This window comes from Salmo salar, chromosome 06, assembly GCF_965601325.2.
Source record: "Salmo salar chromosome 06, fSalSal1, whole genome shotgun sequence".
NCBI lineage: Eukaryota > Metazoa > Chordata > Actinopteri > Salmoniformes > Salmonidae > Salmo > Salmo salar.
The window spans coordinates 38,061,034-38,080,767 of NC_138296.1; the positions used below are offsets into that span (position 1 = coordinate 38,061,034).

The 19,734-nt window shown below is 42.5% G+C and overlaps 2 protein-coding genes across 4 annotated transcripts in view; one reads left to right on the forward strand and one right to left on the reverse strand.

Annotated features, from left to right (window-relative positions):
- Positions 1-1,397: 1,397 nt before the first annotated feature.
- LOC106607103 (epithelial membrane protein 2) lies at positions 1,398-8,023 on the forward strand. Of its 2 annotated transcripts, none has more exons than XM_014203706.3 (5): positions 1,398-1,416; positions 4,175-4,257; positions 4,817-4,919; positions 5,742-5,882; positions 5,971-8,023. In XM_014203706.3, the coding sequence occupies exons 2-5, from the start codon at positions 4,180-4,182 to the stop codon at positions 6,132-6,134; spliced, it is 486 nt and encodes a 161-aa protein (XP_014059181.1). In that variant the 5' UTR covers positions 1,398-1,416; positions 4,175-4,179; the 3' UTR covers positions 6,135-8,023. The 2 variants fall into 2 exon arrangements, with proteins under 2 accessions (XP_014059181.1, XP_014059180.1); XM_014203705.3 differs by lacking the exon at positions 1,398-1,416 and adding an exon at positions 1,605-1,761.
- Positions 8,024-16,926: 8,903 nt separating this feature from the next.
- Positions 16,927-19,734, reverse strand: part of LOC106607102 (transcription factor 20) — a 28,747-nt gene continuing 25,939 nt past the window's right edge. Inside the window, exons 3-6 of one of the 2 annotated variants that reach the window (XM_014203704.3) lie at positions 19,574-19,667; positions 19,341-19,390; positions 19,064-19,164; positions 16,927-18,662 (exon numbers count right to left, since the gene is read on the reverse strand). In XM_014203704.3, the coding sequence (XP_014059179.2) occupies positions 19,105-19,164; positions 19,341-19,390; positions 19,574-19,667 (204 nt within the window). In that variant the 3' untranslated portion in view covers positions 16,927-18,662; positions 19,064-19,104. Of the gene's footprint in view, positions 18,663-19,063; positions 19,165-19,326; positions 19,391-19,573; positions 19,668-19,734 lie in introns of both variants that reach the window. The other variant, XM_014203702.3, reaches the window with a different exon arrangement.

Below are 19,734 nucleotides of genomic sequence, written 5' to 3' on the forward strand. Positions count from 1 at the left end.
AGTCACAAGCGGCGTGATCTTTCTCAGCGCTCCCAGAAGTAACCCACGCATTCTAACGTCTCATCCCACACAAGGCAAGGCAAGCCACGGCCACGCTGTAGACCCACCTTGGATCTGCCTTGAATATGAAGGAGCGAACACCTTATTAATACTGTACATACAACACTTCAATTCAAACAATATCACAACTGTTCCAGTCTGCCTTTAGGGTACGTGTCAAACTGGTTCCACAGAGGGCCGAGTGGCTGCAGCTTTTCTCTCCACCCTTCTACTTGATTGATTAATTAAGGTCACTGATTAGTAAGGAAGTCCCCTCACCTTGTTGTCTAGGTCTTAATTGAAAAGATAAAAACAAACCGGCAGACACTCAGCCCTCTGTGGAATGAGTTTGACACCCCTGCTTTATGGGCTCTGGTTTTTCCAGTTTTGATTAAGAAAGGGAAACGAAGGGCTGATTGTTGATGAAACGATCCCATTGGTCCTCTCAAAAGCTACACAGGCATGTTATTTGTTAATTTCACTCGGGACCAGCTTCCATAGGCAGACAGAGGCAGCAGGGATATATAGTAGGCCACACTGTTCCCAAGCTAGCTTACCTCACCTGTCAGGTAGGTGGGGTCGATACACCCTGGGAAGAGGCAGGCTAGACAATATTTCTAAATTCCCTTTTTCTATATTTGAAGCCCAGTATTTGAGTTGCCTGTCCCCCTAGGGGCTAGGGTGTATCCTATTGGCTTTGTGACAGTCACAGCCTTAGTGTTGGTTGTGGGGAGTCCGCAGTACATCTTTTGAGGTTGCTCCGCATTCCTTGACTTTGACCCAAGTGAGGAATGCTGTTTGTGGAACCGTATCCACCAATAACCCAGTATGTGACGTGCCCAGTGGATAATACTTTGAGGTCTGAGAGTCACTTGGCCAAACATGTCTGAAACCCTATCATTACCCTGTGACATCACCTGAGGCTGCTGAAGCACTCTGTATGTAGCACATTACCTCAGCAGAGGTAGGTTTCTTTCACCCTACGTATATTGTCAGACTATTGTCCTAGATAGTGCACTATATCTATCAATCAAGTGTGAATATGAGTTGTACTTGTTGTAAACCGGTTTCTCTCACTCGTTCTCATGCAAACACACAATCTCTCTCTCAGGCTATGACTTGCACTTGTTATCCTCCTCTCCTCTCCCTCCCTCCCAACCAACTACATTCCTTCATCCTGACTATTCTCCCGGAGAGAGAGCTTTGGAGGGGGAATGGAGAGAGTGGGTGGGGATCAGGCAGAAACACTACACCCACCACGTCAGTGTGTGGAGATACAACAGCAACAATGTGGTTGCTCTGGCTACTACTGAGTCTCCATGGCAGCAGGGATTTGAATTCATGACAATATTTTGGGAGTTCCCCAAACATCAGTGGGTGAGTCAGTGTGCTTCCTCTGAGTACTCATGGATCTAATGTCCTAAATAGACAGAGTGACAAAGACATAGCTAGAGCACGAAAAACAAAAACTCCACCACAAAGTTGTTGAAATAGTGGCTTTTGGGTAATTGCATGCATGTGAGAGAGAGAGAGAGAGAGAGAGGGAGAAAAAAGGAGTGAGAGATTTGGGTGGGGTGTGGACTCGAGGAAAAGAGGGAGGGAAGTGGGTGGAGGTGTGGTTGTGAGTGTTTGTGCGTGTCTTGGCGGCGAGGGCTGAGTCTGACATTTGGAACGTAGAGAGCAGAAGGAGTTGGGCTTCAACAGAAAGGCTACCATCAAAAAGTAAGTTGAACATTTGTGTTCTCCTTCAGAACTCTCAACTCTTTGACATGCTCTTCATGTGTTTTTTAAATGATAATAGCCTATATTGTAGCCTATATGCATGCCTTCTATTTTATTACTCTTAAGACTAATACAATTGCACACAGTAAGTAGGAGCGTGAATTCATTAGAATTGTAGCTAGCATGTCTTTTGTAATGCAGTTTATTCCTTTGTCAGGTAAGTTCAGTGTGGGCGTGTTCAGGTAATTGATCAGGTAGCTGGTTCTGAAACAAACATTACAAGGTGAAAATCCAAATGCACTGAAATTCTGAAACTTTAAGTATACATTTAGTTAAAGTTCATAATGCACACGCTTTAGCCCATGAAACCTGTCCTGTAATTTCTGGTAGGTAGCTGAGTGCGTGATGGAACTATGCTCCATCCTAGAAGGCAGGGAGATTGTCATGAATTCAGTGTTTACTCTCTGTGACTCTGGCAAACTGCTGAGGTTGGATAGGGTGTACTTTGTATTTCCTTCACATAACAGAACAGGGCTAAACTTCCCTCAGCAGCTGTCAGCTCAGACAGTCAGAGGTTTAATTGTCTAAGACTAGCTCGAGTTCCCTCTTTATTTGTCTCTTCAGCACTTAGATGAGCTCTCATATGAGAAATTACACACACCATCTTTTGTGTACTCAAATATTTACACACAGTTGAGCTAATTAAGAAGTACTTGTTCCCAATTACAGTAATTTTGAAGTGTACGTGGGCGGGAAACAACTTGGGGTGGGTCAGTGTTGATGTAGATCACATGTCTGGACCCAACCCAGACCAGCCCTTTATTCCAGAGAGGTTTTCTGCATTCCAGATGGGGTCCCGCCTCACTCTCTCCACACCCACCAGATCCCAAGCTGCTCTATTGCCAGTAGTAGGGGTGGGAAGGAACTCTAAAGTGTATCCGTGAGTTGTTCTCACAATATGATTGTATTTAGGAAAAACAAGCATCAAACAACCTCGCCTTCTCTCTACTGACAATGGACATCTAAACAGTCCTTCAGCTTATTTAGTATTGTTTATGGTCTTTACTGAATGAATAAATCAAATAAGGGCCATTGTAATTGGTGAATTGAGGTCGTTTATCCATATTTTGAGTTGAGCTGCCTAGTTAATCTGAATTGGTTAAGGCAGGGGTTCTCAAAGTGGGGTCATTCAAACCCACTAACAATGGCTTGCAGTGGGTTCGCAGCCAGATCTCAAAATATATATGAAGAAAAAAAAATAATATATATATATATATATTTTAAACATACATTTTATTATATGACTATTACTAACAACAACAGATGTAAAAAATAAAAAGAATGTCCAAGGGATCCGTGGAATAAGTTTAGGGGTTGTAATAAAGCACAATGTAATATTATTAATCTACAGTATGTTCTTAACCCTGGGCAACATGGGCCTGGGAAGTTCACAGGGATATTGGTATCCACAATACTTTTACATAAATGCAGTGTAATTTAATCTTTAAAACTGCAAAGTTCTCTCTCTTTCTCATATAAAAATGTGTAGAATTGTAGGATATTAGCTTAAAAGCTGCAACAACAAAAAATCTCTGCCACATGACAAAATCTGTAGAATTGCAGGAAATTAGCTTGGAAACATTTCTCTCCGATGGCAAGAGGCGAGCCTTTAAACTGTTCCTTCCTAGGGCCCAAAACGTGCTCACAAAAGGGGTCCCCGGCCCCATAACGTTTGAGAACCCCTGGGTTAAGGTGTGTGTATGTGTTTATTTGGGGCAGGTGGGGCAGGCAGCGGAGTAGGTATTTTGTGCAGTTATTTTAAGGAGTGGCGGTTTGTTGCAAGCTGCAAACAAGTTACAACTCATCTCCTGCCTACACTTCCCCCTTTATCCATCTGATTTTCTCGCTCTCTGTTTCCCAGGTCTATCACTACCTCGCTTGACCAATCACTATGTCCTATCCCAAATCTCTTCGTCTGAATCCTTTAGATTCATTTTTTATCACGCCTCCCTCCATTTCTGTTAGTGTGTGTGGATATAAGCCATCAAGAGTTAGAAAGCCGCACCCTGAGGTGGTGCAGACTCAGGCCTTCCATCATTAATGACTTCCTGTTTCAAAGTGCTGAAGCCAAGCCTCACAGTGCAGCCTTTGTCAACATCCATATCTAATCATATTTAATAATAAAAATACATGAGATTTAAAGCAACTTTCAAGAAACCAAAGGACACTGTACAGCAAGAGAACAAAAAAATAGAGTATCTGATTCCTGTCACTCATGTTAATCCCTGTGACAGTGTCTGTGTCCCCCAGTCTCCCTTTATTTGATATGGTATAGAACGAGGAAGTGTTTGACCAACTTTTAACCAAAAATATATATTTTTTCTCCATCTCCCTTGTTCTGTCTTTCTCTCAGTCATCATGTTGGTTCTTCTAGCCGGAATCTTCCTCCTTCACCTCACCAGCATCATCCTCCTCCTAGTGGCAACTATCGACAATGTAAGTAATCCCCCACTGCTCCTCCTCCACTTAGTTGTCTTCATGTTGACATAGCCCTGTGGAGCTACACATGAGATGAGTGCATGTCTCTTTCACTATGTCTGTGGGGTGTTGAATCAAAAGATGAAAGCATGCTATGTTAGCCCTCATCGGCTCAGGCCTTTGGTGATGTTCTGTCAGTGTTCCACTTTGGTATTCTGGAGTACATTTCTGAGCTCACTCTCACCCCTGAAAGAAGATAGGTGACAAACAGGTTGGCCAGTGTTTCATCACTCTGTGTGTGTGTGTGTGTGTGTGTGTGGTGTGTGTGTGCCTGTGCGTTATCGTCAACAATGTGGATGCATATACATGCTCTTGTTCATGTGTGGTAGTCCAGTGAGTGTTAAATGGCCTGTCATAGTGAGAGGAGCATACCTGTCTGCTGTGGTATGCTGCTATGTTCTACCCATGTACATTCCACCCATTGACTGTTATCCCTGTGCCTGGACATCCAAATGCATGTTACAACACATGAACCTGTGGATGTCCATTGACTATCTCTCCTCTCTGTCCTGTCCAGGCCTGGTGGATGACAAAAACCGTGTCCACTGATGTGTGGGCCAGGTGGATACTGACCAATGGAACCTGGAGCTCCAACGATCTCCCCAGCTACTACCATCAAGGTAAGCCCGGGCCACACTGAACCGCTGGGCTAAAATGTAAGGAAACATTCTCTGTGAAAAAAAACAGCACTGCAGGAAATTAGCATTGCTCCTGGATATACAGTATATGTAAATATCGTCCTACACGTGAATTAAACGTTTTCTTTATGTCTCAAGTCACCCCAAGATATACATTTTTGCAGCACAGAAACAGGAACAGTGTAGTTTCTCCAGGATGTGGGTTTACTGCGCTGGAGGTTTGGTTGAATTCAGGGTAGAGCTCCATAACAACTGTCAGACTAAGCCTCCCATCTAGCCTGTCTCTGTGTGTCTGTCAGTGTGAAGCATGATTGATCAGTAAGCACTCTATTGCCCAACGAGGGAGAACAATGCCATTTTCTCATAGAGGAAACTGAACAGAGGGTGTGGCAGGATCGGAGACAGAGTTGGGGCTGGTGGGGAGGTTCAGATTTGCTTGAGGACGTACACTGAAAGTGCATTACAAATACATTGAGTCTGTGTGTAGACCTTTAGTGAATGTGTGGTCAAAAGTATGTATGTAGCAATGTTGTATCTCTAATAAAGTGTTTTATTTGATTGCTGAGAAACCCTTTTACAACCTATGAAATGAACTCGTCTTAAATCCTCTCGTAAATATTCCTTAGCACACAATTTTCCAGATTAAAATACTTTCACTGTGTCTCTAAAAAACAGAAGTGCCCCTTTCACCTCTGCATTCCAGAGCGTGACACAACACTGTTTCGTTAATATGGTGTTGATTTCTGGGTGTGTCTGTTCTGTAAATAGTCCTTATTCAGTGTCTGTCTCTGTCTCCCTCTACAGAATACCTCCAGGCAGTGCAGGCTAGCTCCATTCTGGCCTGCATATTCTCTTCCATTGGCCTGTTTGTGTTTGTGGGACAGCTCTTCACTCTATCAAAGGGACAGAGATTCACCTTCTCTGGCATCTTCCAGCTCCTAGCCTGTACGTATTGCCCTGAACACTTTCAATCTTCAACCTGTTAAACAACTAGTTCTGTCTTTGCTTGACGTTTGTCCCTCCCTCCCTCCAGGCCTGTGCATCATGATTGCTGCCTCCATCTACACAGACATCTTTCACAAGAATGAATCGGATGGTTGGTATGGCCACTCCTTCATTCTGGCCTGGATCTCCTTTGCGTTCACCTTCATCTCCAGTATAATCTACTTTGTCCTGCGAAAGAAGACTGCAAACTAGAAGCAGAAGACTAGCCCAAACCCAAGGGACATGCTCAATATCTTACGATCTGATCGTTTTTTGTACAATTAGGTATGGATATGAGTGTGGGATACAAAAGGGGAGAGTTGTTATCCACAGATTTTCTGGCTTGAATTTTGATTCATGTATCTCTTTTGGTTCCCACTGAAGTGTGTCTAAACATATGGATTTACATTGTAATAACTTACCTGTCCTGCCCACATAGTAATAACTCACCTGTCCTGCCAGCATAGTAATAACTTACCTGTCCTGCCCACATAGTAATAACTTACCTGTCCTGCCCACATAGTAATAACTCACCTGTCCTGCCAGCATAGTAATAACTTACCTGTCCTGCCCACATAGTAATAACTCACCTGTCCTGCCAGCATAGTAATAACTTACCTGTCCTGCCAGCATAGCAATAACTTACCTGTCCTGCCCACATAGTAATAACTCACCTGTCCTGCCAGCATAGTAATAACTTACCTGTCCTGCCCACATAGTAATAACCATCTGTCCTGCCCACATAGTAATAACCCACCTGTCCTGCCCACATAGCAATAACTTACCTGTCCTGCCCACATAGCAATAACTTACCTGTCCTGCCCACATAGCAATAACTTACCTGTCCTGCCCACATAGTAAAAACCACCTGTCCTGCCCACATAGCAATAACTTACCTGTCCTGCCCACATAGCAATAACTTACCTGTCCTGCCCACATAGCAATAACTTACCTGTCCTGCCCACATAGTAATAACCCACCTGTCCTGCCCACATAGTTATAACTTACCTGTCCTGCCCACATAGTAATAACCCACCTGTCCTGCCCACATAGTTATAACTTACCTGTCCTGCCCACATAGCAATAACTTACCTGTCCTGCCCACATAGTAATAACCCACCTGTCCTGCCCACATAGTAATAACCCACCTGTCCTGCCCACATAGTTATAACTTACCTGTCCTTCCCACATAGTTATAACTTACCTGTCCTGCCCACATAGTAATAACCCACCTGTCCTGCCCACATAGTAATAACCCACCTGTCCTGCCCACATAGTAATAACCCACCTGTCCTGCCCACATAGTTATAACTTACCTGTCCTGCCCACATAGTTATAACTTACCTGTCCTGCCCACATAGTTATAACTTACCTGTCCTGCCAGCATATTACCAAGTCCATGTTTAGGTTTCAATATAAAGCGGGACAACATTTTCAAAGTTAATGAAACTTTTACAGCCCTCATATATTTGTTGGAGAAGGTATAGTGGAGTCAGAGAGTATAGAGCGACAGTATCTCATTATTTCAGAATCATAGTCCTGAACTATTCTTGCTTACATTTGATTTATTTCTCAATTAGGCTCATAATAAAACAATGCCAAAACTCTCAAAACCAAATAGAAGAATGAATTGACTAGAGTGCCGCAAACAGAATCCAATTTCGGAAACTGTCAACGATCATTACCCCGTTTGACTTACAGCCCTACTATAGTGTGCTGAATAAGACAAAGAATATAATGTATTTGCCAATGTCCATACATGGAATGGAACATTAGTACTAACCTCACTGCTAACTGGACCCCTCCCCTTTTTAGTTATGTAATTATTTTTGCGAATTATTTTATGCTTTCTACCATTTGTCTGAATCAACCTATCCCCCAGACACACCCATGGACTGACAGACAAACAGACGGATAGATCTTGAGTGCCTTGAAATCTGACAGAGCATATTTGCTCACTGCACATTGAGATATATGTGTAAATATGAACATGTTTGGTTCCACATTATGCTTTGTATGTCTAATGCAATTTTATTTTTGTTACTATTTCTTATAAGTATGATAATGATAATAATTTGTATTAAAACCTGATTTAAATCAAATTTCTCCTGTCATTGCTAAACAATTCAATATGAATGATAATTGGTGAAGGAGGACAGATTGCAGGAAGATGAATGATACCTAGTCACTGGTAGAGGGACACCACAGTGAAACTGACAGAAGGCATACTAGTCTGTGAATGAAATCATTTTGCACATTTTCACCAAGTTTTATTGACAGCATGCATACAAGTTTGGACAGAGAGCTTCAGACTACTTCACACCGATTAGCTCTGTCAAAATCCAAATGCATGTTGGCTCATAGGTAAGTATCACACACATACAGTCAAAGTGGGCTGTATTCCTCATCTGAGTACTCCCTCCCCTCTTCCTCCATCTCTCTGCCCCTGTCCTCTGAGTAGTACTGGGGTGTGTAACTGTGGACGGAGAGGGGCAGAGAGATGGAGGGAGAGGGGAGGGAGTGGCGGTGATAGGGGGACAGGGGAGCAGGGTGGGACGGGGGAGGTGGGAAGTATTCAGGGTGGGGGAGTGTGTAGCAGTGGGGGAGGGAGAGGGAGTGGGTGAGTGGATGGGGTGATGAGGTTGGGGGTGGCGAAGGGGAGTCATAGTAGGGTGACAGGGGTGAGAGTTCTGGGGATGGTGGGGACATGCAGGGGTGTGGGGGCGGAGGGCAGTAGTAGGGGGCCGGGGGTAGCAGGGGCTCTATGTCAGGGAATCGAGGGGGGTACAGGCGGGCTTTGCGCCTCCGCTCCATTACAGTCTTCTTGGTGTAGTTGTTGAGGGTGGAGACTCCTGACAACATGCAGCAGGTAAAGGCCAGCCATGCCACACTAAGACAGAAAAATAGAGTAGAGAGACAGGAGCAGCAAGGAGGATTGTGTTAATCTGAACCCATGTGTGCAAGCCTACTGTTGCAAACATATTTCATACCCTTATCTTACTAAAACACAATTGCTACAAGGCATATGCGATATTGCAATAATCGATTTGAGATGGACAGAGGTCTTTAACAGGAGCCCAGGCCTCATGAGAGTCCTTGAGATACATTACTGGGTGTCTCTCTTATTTAAAGGGGAAAATGTAAACACTTAAACCCACTTGCTCTTGGAGACCAAAGAATCAGGAGAGCACACTGAAGATCAGAGAACAAGTAGTGGTACTGTAGTAAACAGTGTGTGTGTGTGCAGACTCACTAAAAGCCCCAGGAGTAGCCATAGCTGTGTGGTTTGAAGTCCTCTGGACCCATAGAGGCAGTAGTCTGAAACACCTGCATGAACATCATGTGAGCCACCATTCCCAGTAACCCTAAGAGAATAAAACAGATATTCAATGGCAGACATTGAAAGCTTTTATGTGGATTCCATCAGAGAGACATTTTTATTTCTCATAGAAGCACTGATTTCGCTAATAGCTTTATTAAAGAAACTTTTACTTGCAATGACTGTGATGTGTGGTTGTCTTACCTACCTTAGTTGGGACACACTGATTGTAAGTTGCTCTGCATAAGAGCTTCTGCTATGTCAGGGTTTCCCAAACTCGGTTCTGGGGCCATCCCCCGGGTGTACGTTTTGGTTTTTGCCCAGGCACTACACTGCTGATTCAAATAATCAAAGCTTGATGACTAGTTGTTTACTTGAATCAGCTGTAGTGACGACGACTCAGAACCGAGTTTGGGAAACCCTGTGCTAATTGATTAAAAAAAGATAGAATCTAAATTAAAATGTGTACCTCCTAATATAGTGAAGACTGCAGAGTAGGCATTGAGGAGCTGTCCCCAGATCTGTGAGGGCCAAAAGGCATCCAGACACAACTGAAGAGACAGCAGCACACAGCTGATACACAGCAGCCCAACATACATGAGCTCCATTGACACCGACAACCACAACATTCCTGCGGGGAGAGAGAGGACGATTACAGTACAACTATATCATGACTGTGCAATGTGTACCAACATACAATCTTGACACTGCAGAATCATTTACCTTTTTCACCTCCTGGAGTTAAAGAAAGAAAACTGCGACACTTTTCCTCTAAAAAAGAAAAGACATATCGCTATTTCATTAATAAAATCATGATCATCTATCAGACAAGGTACATTTATGTCTGGGACAGATTACATACATAGTATCAGGAATAGTGGTCCTTGAGAAAACCTTTCTACCCAATGGGCACACCACGTCATTTCAACTTGGATAATTGGGTAATATTTGGTTTAGACAACCTATATTCACCGACTCATAAAGACAGGCAAAAGTTTTTCCAATGTGTTATCACTGTGTTTTCAACCATCTAAAAGCACAACTATATGTCTGATTTTTGGTTTATTTGTACTACAGATTGTGTTATCACTGTTTTTCATCTAACAGCAGAACCAATTGACCTGGATTGCAGTTAAGATTACATTAAAAGGTAGGTTTAACAGAGAAAATGAAATGTAACCATACTTTATAAGTCATATATCATCACTAATACTATTTAGGCCTGTATAGCATCTGCAATTCATCACACACAGGCCTGGGGTTTCAAGCTTTGGTTGATTTGAAATGTAATCTTCAAGTTAATCATTAACATGTTGGATTCCCGTCTCCATCTAAACCAAAAATCTAGTTAAAGAACAGGACTAAATAAGTGCATCTAAAGTTTGATTGAATTAGATTTAGTCCTATTCTTTCATTTAGATTTTTGGTTTAGATAGAGACAAGAATCCAACATGTTAATGATTCATTTGGAGACAAATGAGCTCTATCAAGTCTTCTCCAGCCCCAGCTTTAGGGTGTTGAGTCCAGTCAAGGCGGGGGGTTGAATAATATAAACCTTTCTCTCTGTCTGGTCATAATCCATAATTGAGTCATGCTGTTAGAATCTAAATCCCCCTGAACAGAGCACCGATAATAATCCTCTTTATAGAGTGCAAGAGCTCACACACACACACACACACACACACACTCCACCGTATCTAGACTCTCATTGCATTTAATCTCACCAGTGATTTTCATTTTGATCCTTGCTTCCCATTGTTACATTACTGTGTGATTGCAACTCCCCCACTTTGAACCCACTATTTTCAACTCTTGTGCAATATCCTAGTGGTATTAAAGTTCCAACCATCCATTTTCACCCCCCAAAATCTCACCCCAGGCGTCAGTGTAGATGTTCTCCTCACAGCTCATCCACATGCCTGCATGGAAGGCAGGGAAGACGAAGCGGTCGTCCCCCGTCTCCCAGGAGAACTGGATGGAGGTGAAGTTATGCGAGACCCCGGGCACAGGTATGCATTTGGTCAGTTTATTGGCCGAGCAGAGGGGCTTGGGGACCTTCTGACTGCCCTCACACCAGTAGGACGACAAGAGGGCCATGGCCCCCAGGACCAGAGACACCAGGGTCTGGAAGAAGGTGAGCTTGGGGGACCGCACCCTGGACAGAAACGTCATGATGAAGGGAGAGAGAGGGAACCTGGGGTGGGAGGAGGTGTTAGAGAGGGGGAGAAGAGAGGAAGAAAGAGAGAAGTTGTATTTTTAACAGCATGTCAAACACTCCCTCAGTCTATACTATATAATGACAAATGGAGACGGGCCACTTCAGACACAGAGACTGTCAGAGCACTTAACATGTGACAGGAATCAGATATGGACGTTGACAAAGGCTGCACTGTGAGACTCGACTCCAGCTCTCTTTTAAACAGTATTAAGATAGTTGAGAGAGAGTTGAGAGGGAGAATATGGAAAAGGAAAAGAAAGTATTCAGAGGAATTGCCAACCCAACTGAAAGAAAACAATCTAATCCCCCAATGTCTTTCCTTGCCTGGACACCCCTCACCCCACTTTATTTTGACCTCCACACATAATTGGAAGAGGAAGTGTAAACTCTAACATAGCCTATTAGCTACAAAGTTAACTCCAAACACATTTTCAATAAGAGCAGCTGTTTAGCTGGTTAAACAAAGGTTAGCCATGTGTTGGGAAACACTTATGTCTAAGTCAAGAAAGCTTACCAGCAGCCAGCGTCACTTTCCGTACTGGTAGCTTATTCGTAGGTGCTTTTTCAAAGCCTGTGAGAGACTCCAGTAAGTGTAATACCAAATACAGTATAAACTCTGTTTACAGTGCATTCGGAAACTATTCAGACCCCTTGACTTTTCCCACATTTTGTTACATTACAGCCTTATTCTAAAATGCAGGTAGCCTAGTGGTTAGAGCGTTGGGTCAGTAACCGAAAGGTTGCTGGATCAAAAAAAAAAAAAAAAAAATATATACATTTCACCTTTATTTCACCAGGTAGGCCAGTTGAGAACAAGTTCTCATTTACAACTGCGACCTGGCCAGGATAAAGCAAAGCAGTGCGACAAAAACAACACAGAGTTACACATGGAATAAACAAGCGTACAGTCAATAACACACTAGAAAAAATCCATGTATAGTGTGTGCAAATGAGGTAAGATTAGGCAATAAATAGGCCGTAGTGGCGAAGTTATTACAATTTAGCAATTAAACACTGGAGTGATAGATGTGCAGAAGAGGAATGCAAGTAGAGATACTGGGGTGCAAAGGAGCAAAATATTTAATAAAATAAATAACAATATGGGGATGAGGTAGTTGAATCCCCAAGCTGACAAGGTAAAAATCTGTCGTTCTGCCCCTGAACAAGGCAGTTCACCCACTGTTGTCCGGTAGGCCGTTATTGTAAATAAGAATTTGTTTTCAACTGACTTTCCTAGTTAAATAAAGGCAAACATTTTAATTTTTTTTAATACCCCATGATGACAAAGCGAAAACAGGTTCGCAAATGTCTAAAACATAAAAAACAGAAATACCTTATTTACATAAGTATTCAGACCCTTTGCTATGAGACTCGAAATTGAGCTCAGGTGCATCCTGTTTCTATTGATCGTCCTTGAGATGTTTTTACAACGTCATTGGAGTCCACCTGTGGTAAATTCAATTGATTGGACATGATTTGGAAAGGAACACACCTGTCTATATAAAGGTCCCACTGTTGACAGTGCATGTAGAGAAAAAACCAAGCCATGAGGTCGAAGGAATTGTCCGTAGAGCTCCGAGACAGGATTGTGTCGAGGCACAGATCTGGGGAAGGGTACCAAAAAATGTCTGCAGCATTGAAGGTCCCCAAGAACAAAGTGGCCTCCAACATTCTTAAATGGAAGAAAGTTTTGAACCACCAAGACTAGAGCTGGCCGCCCGGCCAAACTGAGCAATCGGGGGAGAAGGGCCTTGGTCAGGGAGGTGACCAAAAACCCGATGGTCACTCAGAGAGCTCCAGAGTTCCTCTGTGGAGATGAGAGAACCTTCCAGAAGGACAACCATCTCTGCAGCCCTCAAATCAGGCCTTTATGGTAGAGTGGCCAGACGGAAGCCACTCCTCAGTAAAAGGCACATGACAGCGTCCCTGGACTTTGCCAAAAGGCACCTAAAGGATTCTCAGACCCTGAGAAGCAACATTCTCTGGTCTGATGAAACCAAGATCGAACTCTTTGGCCTGAATGCCAAGCGTCACGTCTGGAGGAAGCCTGGCACCATCCCTTCAGTAAAGTATGGTGGTGGCATGTCCTTGAGTGGCCCAACCAGAGCCCGGACTTGAACCCGATCGAATATCTCTGGAGAGACTTGAATATAGCTGTGCAGAGACAGACCCCATCCAACCTGACAGCTTGAGAGGATCTGCAGAGAAAAATGGGAGAAACTCCCCAAATACAGGTGTGCCAAGCTTGTAGCGTTATACCCAAGAAGATTCGAGGCTGTAATCGCTGCCAAAGGTGCTTCAACAAAGTACTGAGTAAAGGGTCTGAATACTTACGAAAATGTATATTTGGGTTTTTACCTCTGTGCAAGAGGGCAGGTATAGTTTAGACGGATTACATCCCTAATTATAACTGAATGACAAAGAATGGGAGAATACAAATCGAAATGGTAGGAAGACCAGCAGGACTAGAAAATGTCAGCAATTACAGGAGAAAATAGCTTATCTGTGAATCCTATAGAACAAATAATAGCTAAAATGTTCAGAAGCATTGACGTCAGACAACAGTAAGGGTCATTTGAAAGAGAAAAAGGACCCACCTTCTTCAACCTGTCTTATTTCCTCTTTATCTTCAGTTCTTCATGTAGCGAGTGTGGATTGTGGTAGTATTTAATGGACTCCTATTCCTCTACCCATCTTCCTCTCTCTCTTCTCTTCCTCTCCATCAGATAGCATGTCAGTGATTCAGGGTGTTGACCCTCACAGTAACCTATGTGGAGTGTGTGGCTGTCACTCTTCATGATACCGCTTGGTCAGTAAGTCAGTGTGCTCAACCAAGCCTTAAGCTCCCCTCTTCTTTAATCTATTGATACAACTCTAAATCCACAGTGGACAACTCCATTCAATCTGTTCTCATTTTCATCATTTTCATCTACTCTTTTACCCCTCCTGTCTTCCTGTTTTCTCTCAAACTGGCCATACTCTCCTAATACCACCAGTTTGAATATAGTGTACCAGATATAGTGTACTAGCACCACAGCAACTTTCAAAGTAAAATGTATGACTTCACATCACTTGAACATTAATTACACCGTATGATGTATTTCATCTCACAAATAAGAAACTGGACAGATTCTATTCTCACACAGACATGTTCCTGGTAGTTAGTCTCTGAGAGACTTTCCATAGAACTTTATCAGAATGGTCAATCTCCCATCTGTTTTTCCCCAGAACATCCTGAATAAATAGCATCTTTTTACTATTTTATTTCTTGTAAGGTCTTGATTCAATCTGTAGCGCTGAAGATCTGCGCTGTAGCGCAATTGAAATGTAAAGGCCCAGCGCAGTCAAAATTCTGTTTTGCCTGTGTCTTATATCATATTGTACAACAGCTGTAAAAGCGTGAAAAAAATTTGATCTGTGTTATTTCCTGATAGTTTCTGGTTGAAAATACACTGAACAAAAAATATAAACACAACATGCAACAATTTCAAAGATTTTACATAGTTACAGTTCATATAAAGAAATCAGTCAATTTAAATAAATTCTAATCTATGGCTTTCACATGACTGGGGCGTGGATCAGAAAAACAGTCTGGTTGTAACTGATTTGACCATCATTTGCCTTATGCAACGCGACACATTTCCTTCAAATAGAGTTGATCAGGCTGTTGATTGTGACCTGTGGAATGTTGTCTCACTCCTCTTCAATGACTGTGCGAAATTGTTGGATACTGGCGGGAACTGGAACACGCTGTCGTACACGTCGATCCAGAGCATCCCAAACATGCTCAATGGGTGACATGTCTGGTGAGTATGCAGGCCATCGAAAAACTGGGACATTTTCAGCTTCCAGGAATTGAGTACAGATCCTTGTGACATGAGGCAGTGCATTATAATGCTGAAACATGAGGTGATGGCGGTGGATGAATGGCACGACAATAGGCCTCAGGATCTCGTCACGGTATCTCTGTACATTCAAATTGCCATCGATAAAATGGAATTGTGTTCGTTGTCCGTAGCTTATGCCTTCCCATACCATAACCCCACCGCCACCATGGATCACTCTGTTCACGTTGTCATCAGCAAACCGCTCGCCCACACAACGCCATACACACCGTCTGCCCGGTAGAGTTTAAACCGGGAGTCATTTGTGAAGAGCACACTTCTCCAGCGTGCCAATGGCCATCGAAGGTGAGCATTTGCCCACTGAAGTCAGTTACGATGCAGAACTGCAATCAAGACCCTGGTGAGGACGACGAGCACGCAGATGAGCTTCCCTGAGACGGTTTCTGACAATTTGTGCATAAATTATTTTCATCAGCTGTCTGGGTGGCTGGTCTCAGACGATCCCACAGGTGAAGCCAGATGTGGAGGTCCTGGGCTGGCGTGGTTACACGTGGTCTGTGGTTGTGAGGCTGGTTGGACATACTGCCAAATTCTCTAAAGCGACATTGGAGGCGTCTTATGGTAGAGAAATTAAGGCAAAATTGTATGGCAACAGCTCTGGTGGACATTCCTGCAGTCAGCATTCCAATTGCACGCTCCCTTAAGACATCTCTGGCAATGTGTTGTATGATAAAACTGCACATTTTAGAGTGGCCTTTTGTCCCCAGCACAAGGTGCACCTGTGTAATGATCATGCTGTTAAATATCTTGGCAAAGGAGAAATGCTAACAGGGATGTATTTAAAATATATATATATATCTTTATTTAACTAGGCAATTCAGTTAAGAACAAATTCTTATTTACAATGTCGGCCTACCCCGGCCAAACCCTAACCAAGACAACGCTGGGCCGATTGTGCGCCGCCCTATGGGACTCCCAATCACGGCCGTTTGTGATACAGCCTGAAATCGAACCAGGGTCTGTAGTGACGCCTCTAGCACTGAGATGCAGTGCCTTAGACTGCTGCACCACTCGGGAGCCTCGTAAACATGTTGTGCCAAACATTTTAGAGATAAGCATTTTGTGTTTATGTAACATTTCTGGCTGTATTGGGCCTTTAAAAAGGTCATTTTCGTTTATGCTGACATATGCAGTGTTCACCGTGAATGCAGTCTCCATGAACACAGGAACATTGCCTTTAAATTTCATTCATGCTGTAGTGCGGATCTTCAGCGCCACGGATTGAATCGAGCCCTTAGGGTTTTCAGGAAAGTGGTGAGCTGGCTCCTACCACAAGAAGGAGCTCTTCATCGACGTTAAGGAAAAAACAGAATTACACAACAGACATCCATGATGAAACATACAGTACTCAAAACACCATGATGATGTCAAAACACATACTAGCATCCCTTGCCTGAGACATGCAGAGGGACAGACACTCATAACTCAAAAAGGTGTTACTGCTAAGACAATATGGCGACCATGCTTCAACCAAAATGTAGCTACAGTGCACAATTCTCAGCACATTTCTGACGTTTGGTTTCTGAATTACATTTGTGACTGAACGCATCACTCACACTTGGGTCTGATATGTGGAGCCAGATTTAATCCTCACTTGACTATACAGTGAACCTGAGGCTCACTGTCAGCAGTACACAATTTAAGACACAGCAGGAGTGAGAAGAGTGTGTGCGTGTGAGAGAGAAAAGGGACTGAGAAGAAAAGGAGTGACAGAATGAAAGGAGAGACTATCAGGCTGAGAACCCAGAAAGGATCTTCCTCTCCAATAAAAACAAATTAAGTTTGAATTAAAAAAATGAATGGCTTAAAGGGACAACAGTACAGTGTGAAATATTCAAAAGGATAGCATTCTTTGAAGCATTTAGTAAGTGTATTCATAGTTCATATACATATTGACAAGTTTCTAATACAGCATGTTTTCAATATCATACTTGTTTTCTTTCAGTTCAACAATTTTTTTTACAAGTACAATAATAAAAAATGATAGACAACACCACGTACGACTCACTTTTTTAGTTTATGGCAACGCTTCTTTTGAATGCATTTAGCATCTCTTGATCCATATCTTAAGTGTCATTGAGAAATGAACCTATTAAAGTACTCGGGATATACTGACTCTCGTTCCACAGTAAAGGTGGGGACTCCCAGTCCCAGTCATTCCAAAAACCCTCTAGATTCCAAAAGGTCTTGGTAATGCTCGTCAGAATTTTGTCAGCCAAATGTGACTTTCTTTTCACATAAAACCCCACCCATATACTGAACAAGGTCCACCACAACGTCAACACTTGGTTTACCTGTCAAGTGACGTCTTCTCCCAATCAACATGGTCAAAGATGGCAGGCATGCATTAGTCAATATTGTGATCTCCTCCTGTCAGGGTTCAATTGTTCTCTCAGCACATTATGAATATTTTGTTTGAAAAATAAGATCATGTCCATTCGATTTTCATGAATACTATCTGTACCGTAAAAACCCCAAGGATGAAAAATAAGACCACTTTTCAAAGGACCAAAAATGGACACTCAAATCCACATTTTCACACACATTCACTCTTATACATACGCACTTTGAAAGGCAACAAATGTCCATTCTCCAAGGCAATAATGTCTTTGTGGCAACTCGGCCTTGACATTCCAAATGATGTCATTCTGGCACCTCCCTCTCCAGGAATGATAAAATATCCGATGTTTGATAAATGTTGACAAAATATAAATGTAGATACATCCATTTCAGTAAATACTGATGCAGATAGAAAATAATAATGATAAAATAATGATTATGAAGGTTATGATAAAATACTACATGAAGTAGATACATTGCCTCTCCTTTCCTTCCAACTATAATGTCAACTTTTCACCCCAACGCTCTCTTATAGTCTTCTGGGTGGGTTGTTCCCAATACTCTGATTCATAACATTTGGACAAAAAACATGATCGATAAAATGACTAGAGCCATGACGGAAAGAAGATTTTGAAGGTATTTCCAGAAATGCAAAGTTTGCCTAGAGAGGCTGTTTGTTTCTTTTAAGAGGAAGTTCCTTTCTGTTCCGTCACTCGCAATGTCTCGCTCTGTCCCACCTTGGTCTTCCTTTTTAGTCTTCCTCAGCGTTGCTTTGATCTGTTTTTCTTTTTAAAGTAAGGAGTTTTTCTTTTTCTTAAATGTTTTAAAGTTAATTCCTGTTCAGAAATTTTACAAGCCTCTTTTTTTCTCCGTCATCATAGTCCATCCGTCAAAAGATGCACGTCCCATCCTGTTTAGGGCTGTTTGTTTCACTGACAATCCTCATCGTCCAAGCATACCTAGGAAAGGATACAAAAAGCAAGTGTGTATTGACACCAGGGATTACACAACCCTGTGTGTGGTCGAAACAGTGGGCATCTCTGTTGATGAGCAGAATACTTTTTATGATGAGCAGAATACTTTAAAAAAAATGTTGTTACCTTGAAGATTATGATATAAACAAAAATAATAAGCAGCCCTTGGCTAATAAATATTGGGCTTCATTTTTGACAGACACTTTTTTTGGTTTAACGATTTGCTAATTTGAGGATAATTTGAGGGGATATGAACACAAACAAATAGAACAGGGTGCTCAGTCTCATACCAAACAAATATTAGTCTTTTCAAATCCTTCAGAGCATTGTAACATTCATTCCGGTGCCCTCTCGCCTGGTCGCACCACTGCCTTTTAAAAACATACCGATCCTATACTCCTGCGTCTCTTCCTCCTCAGTGTCTCTCTCAGCCTCTCTCAGACTGCTCAAGGTACACAGATTTAGCTGGCTGGCTGCTCTGGGTAAACTGCAGAATATAAGAGGGGGGAGGTGCAAAGGAGAGAAGGTAATTCAAGTGGTAATTAGTTTCTTAACTATAGTGGCACATGAGATAAAGGACTTTAAAATATATTAACACAATGAAGAGTCACAAATATTTGGTTTCCCTAAGAATTATATAATAACCAACCTCTCCCTTTTTACCTTGTGCTTCGGACATCGTAGTGAAAAGTTATCTTCATTCAGAGAGCAGTCTGAGGAGAGGTGAAGGAAAAGTGATACAAATGACATAACCATCAACTCAGAAATTTATAACACAAAATAATTGGGTACTATTGTTATAGTTACAGTAGGCAGTGGGAGGTAAGGTTTAGGGCACAGCATATGAGTAATGAGATATAACATTCGGTATTAAGGAACTGTTTCGCTGCTCTTACCTGCATCCATGGCACACAGGTAGTGATATCTCAGTGTGCAGCCTTTGCTGTAACAGCCGAGGGTTGAGCCAACCATTTCACAATATGAGCAGACCTGAAGACAAACAGACATAACATAGAGAATAACAGAAGAGAGTGCAAAAATCCTTTAAACTTAAAAC

What these genes read in the sequence shown, in the direction of transcription:
- LOC106607103 (XM_014203706.3), top strand. Translation starts at nt 4,180, where the DNA reads ATGTTGGTTCTTCTAGCCGGAATCTTCCTCCTTCACCTCACCAGCATC. An exon ending in CCCCAGCTACTACCATCAAG is followed by an intron (nt 4,920 to 5,741) that starts GTAAGCCCGGGC and finishes CTCCCTCTACAG; the next exon opens with AATACCTCCAGGCAGTGCAG. An exon ending in CATCTTCCAGCTCCTAGCCT is followed by an intron (nt 5,883 to 5,970) that starts GTACGTATTGCC and finishes CCCTCCCTCCAG; the next exon opens with GCCTGTGCATCATGATTGCT.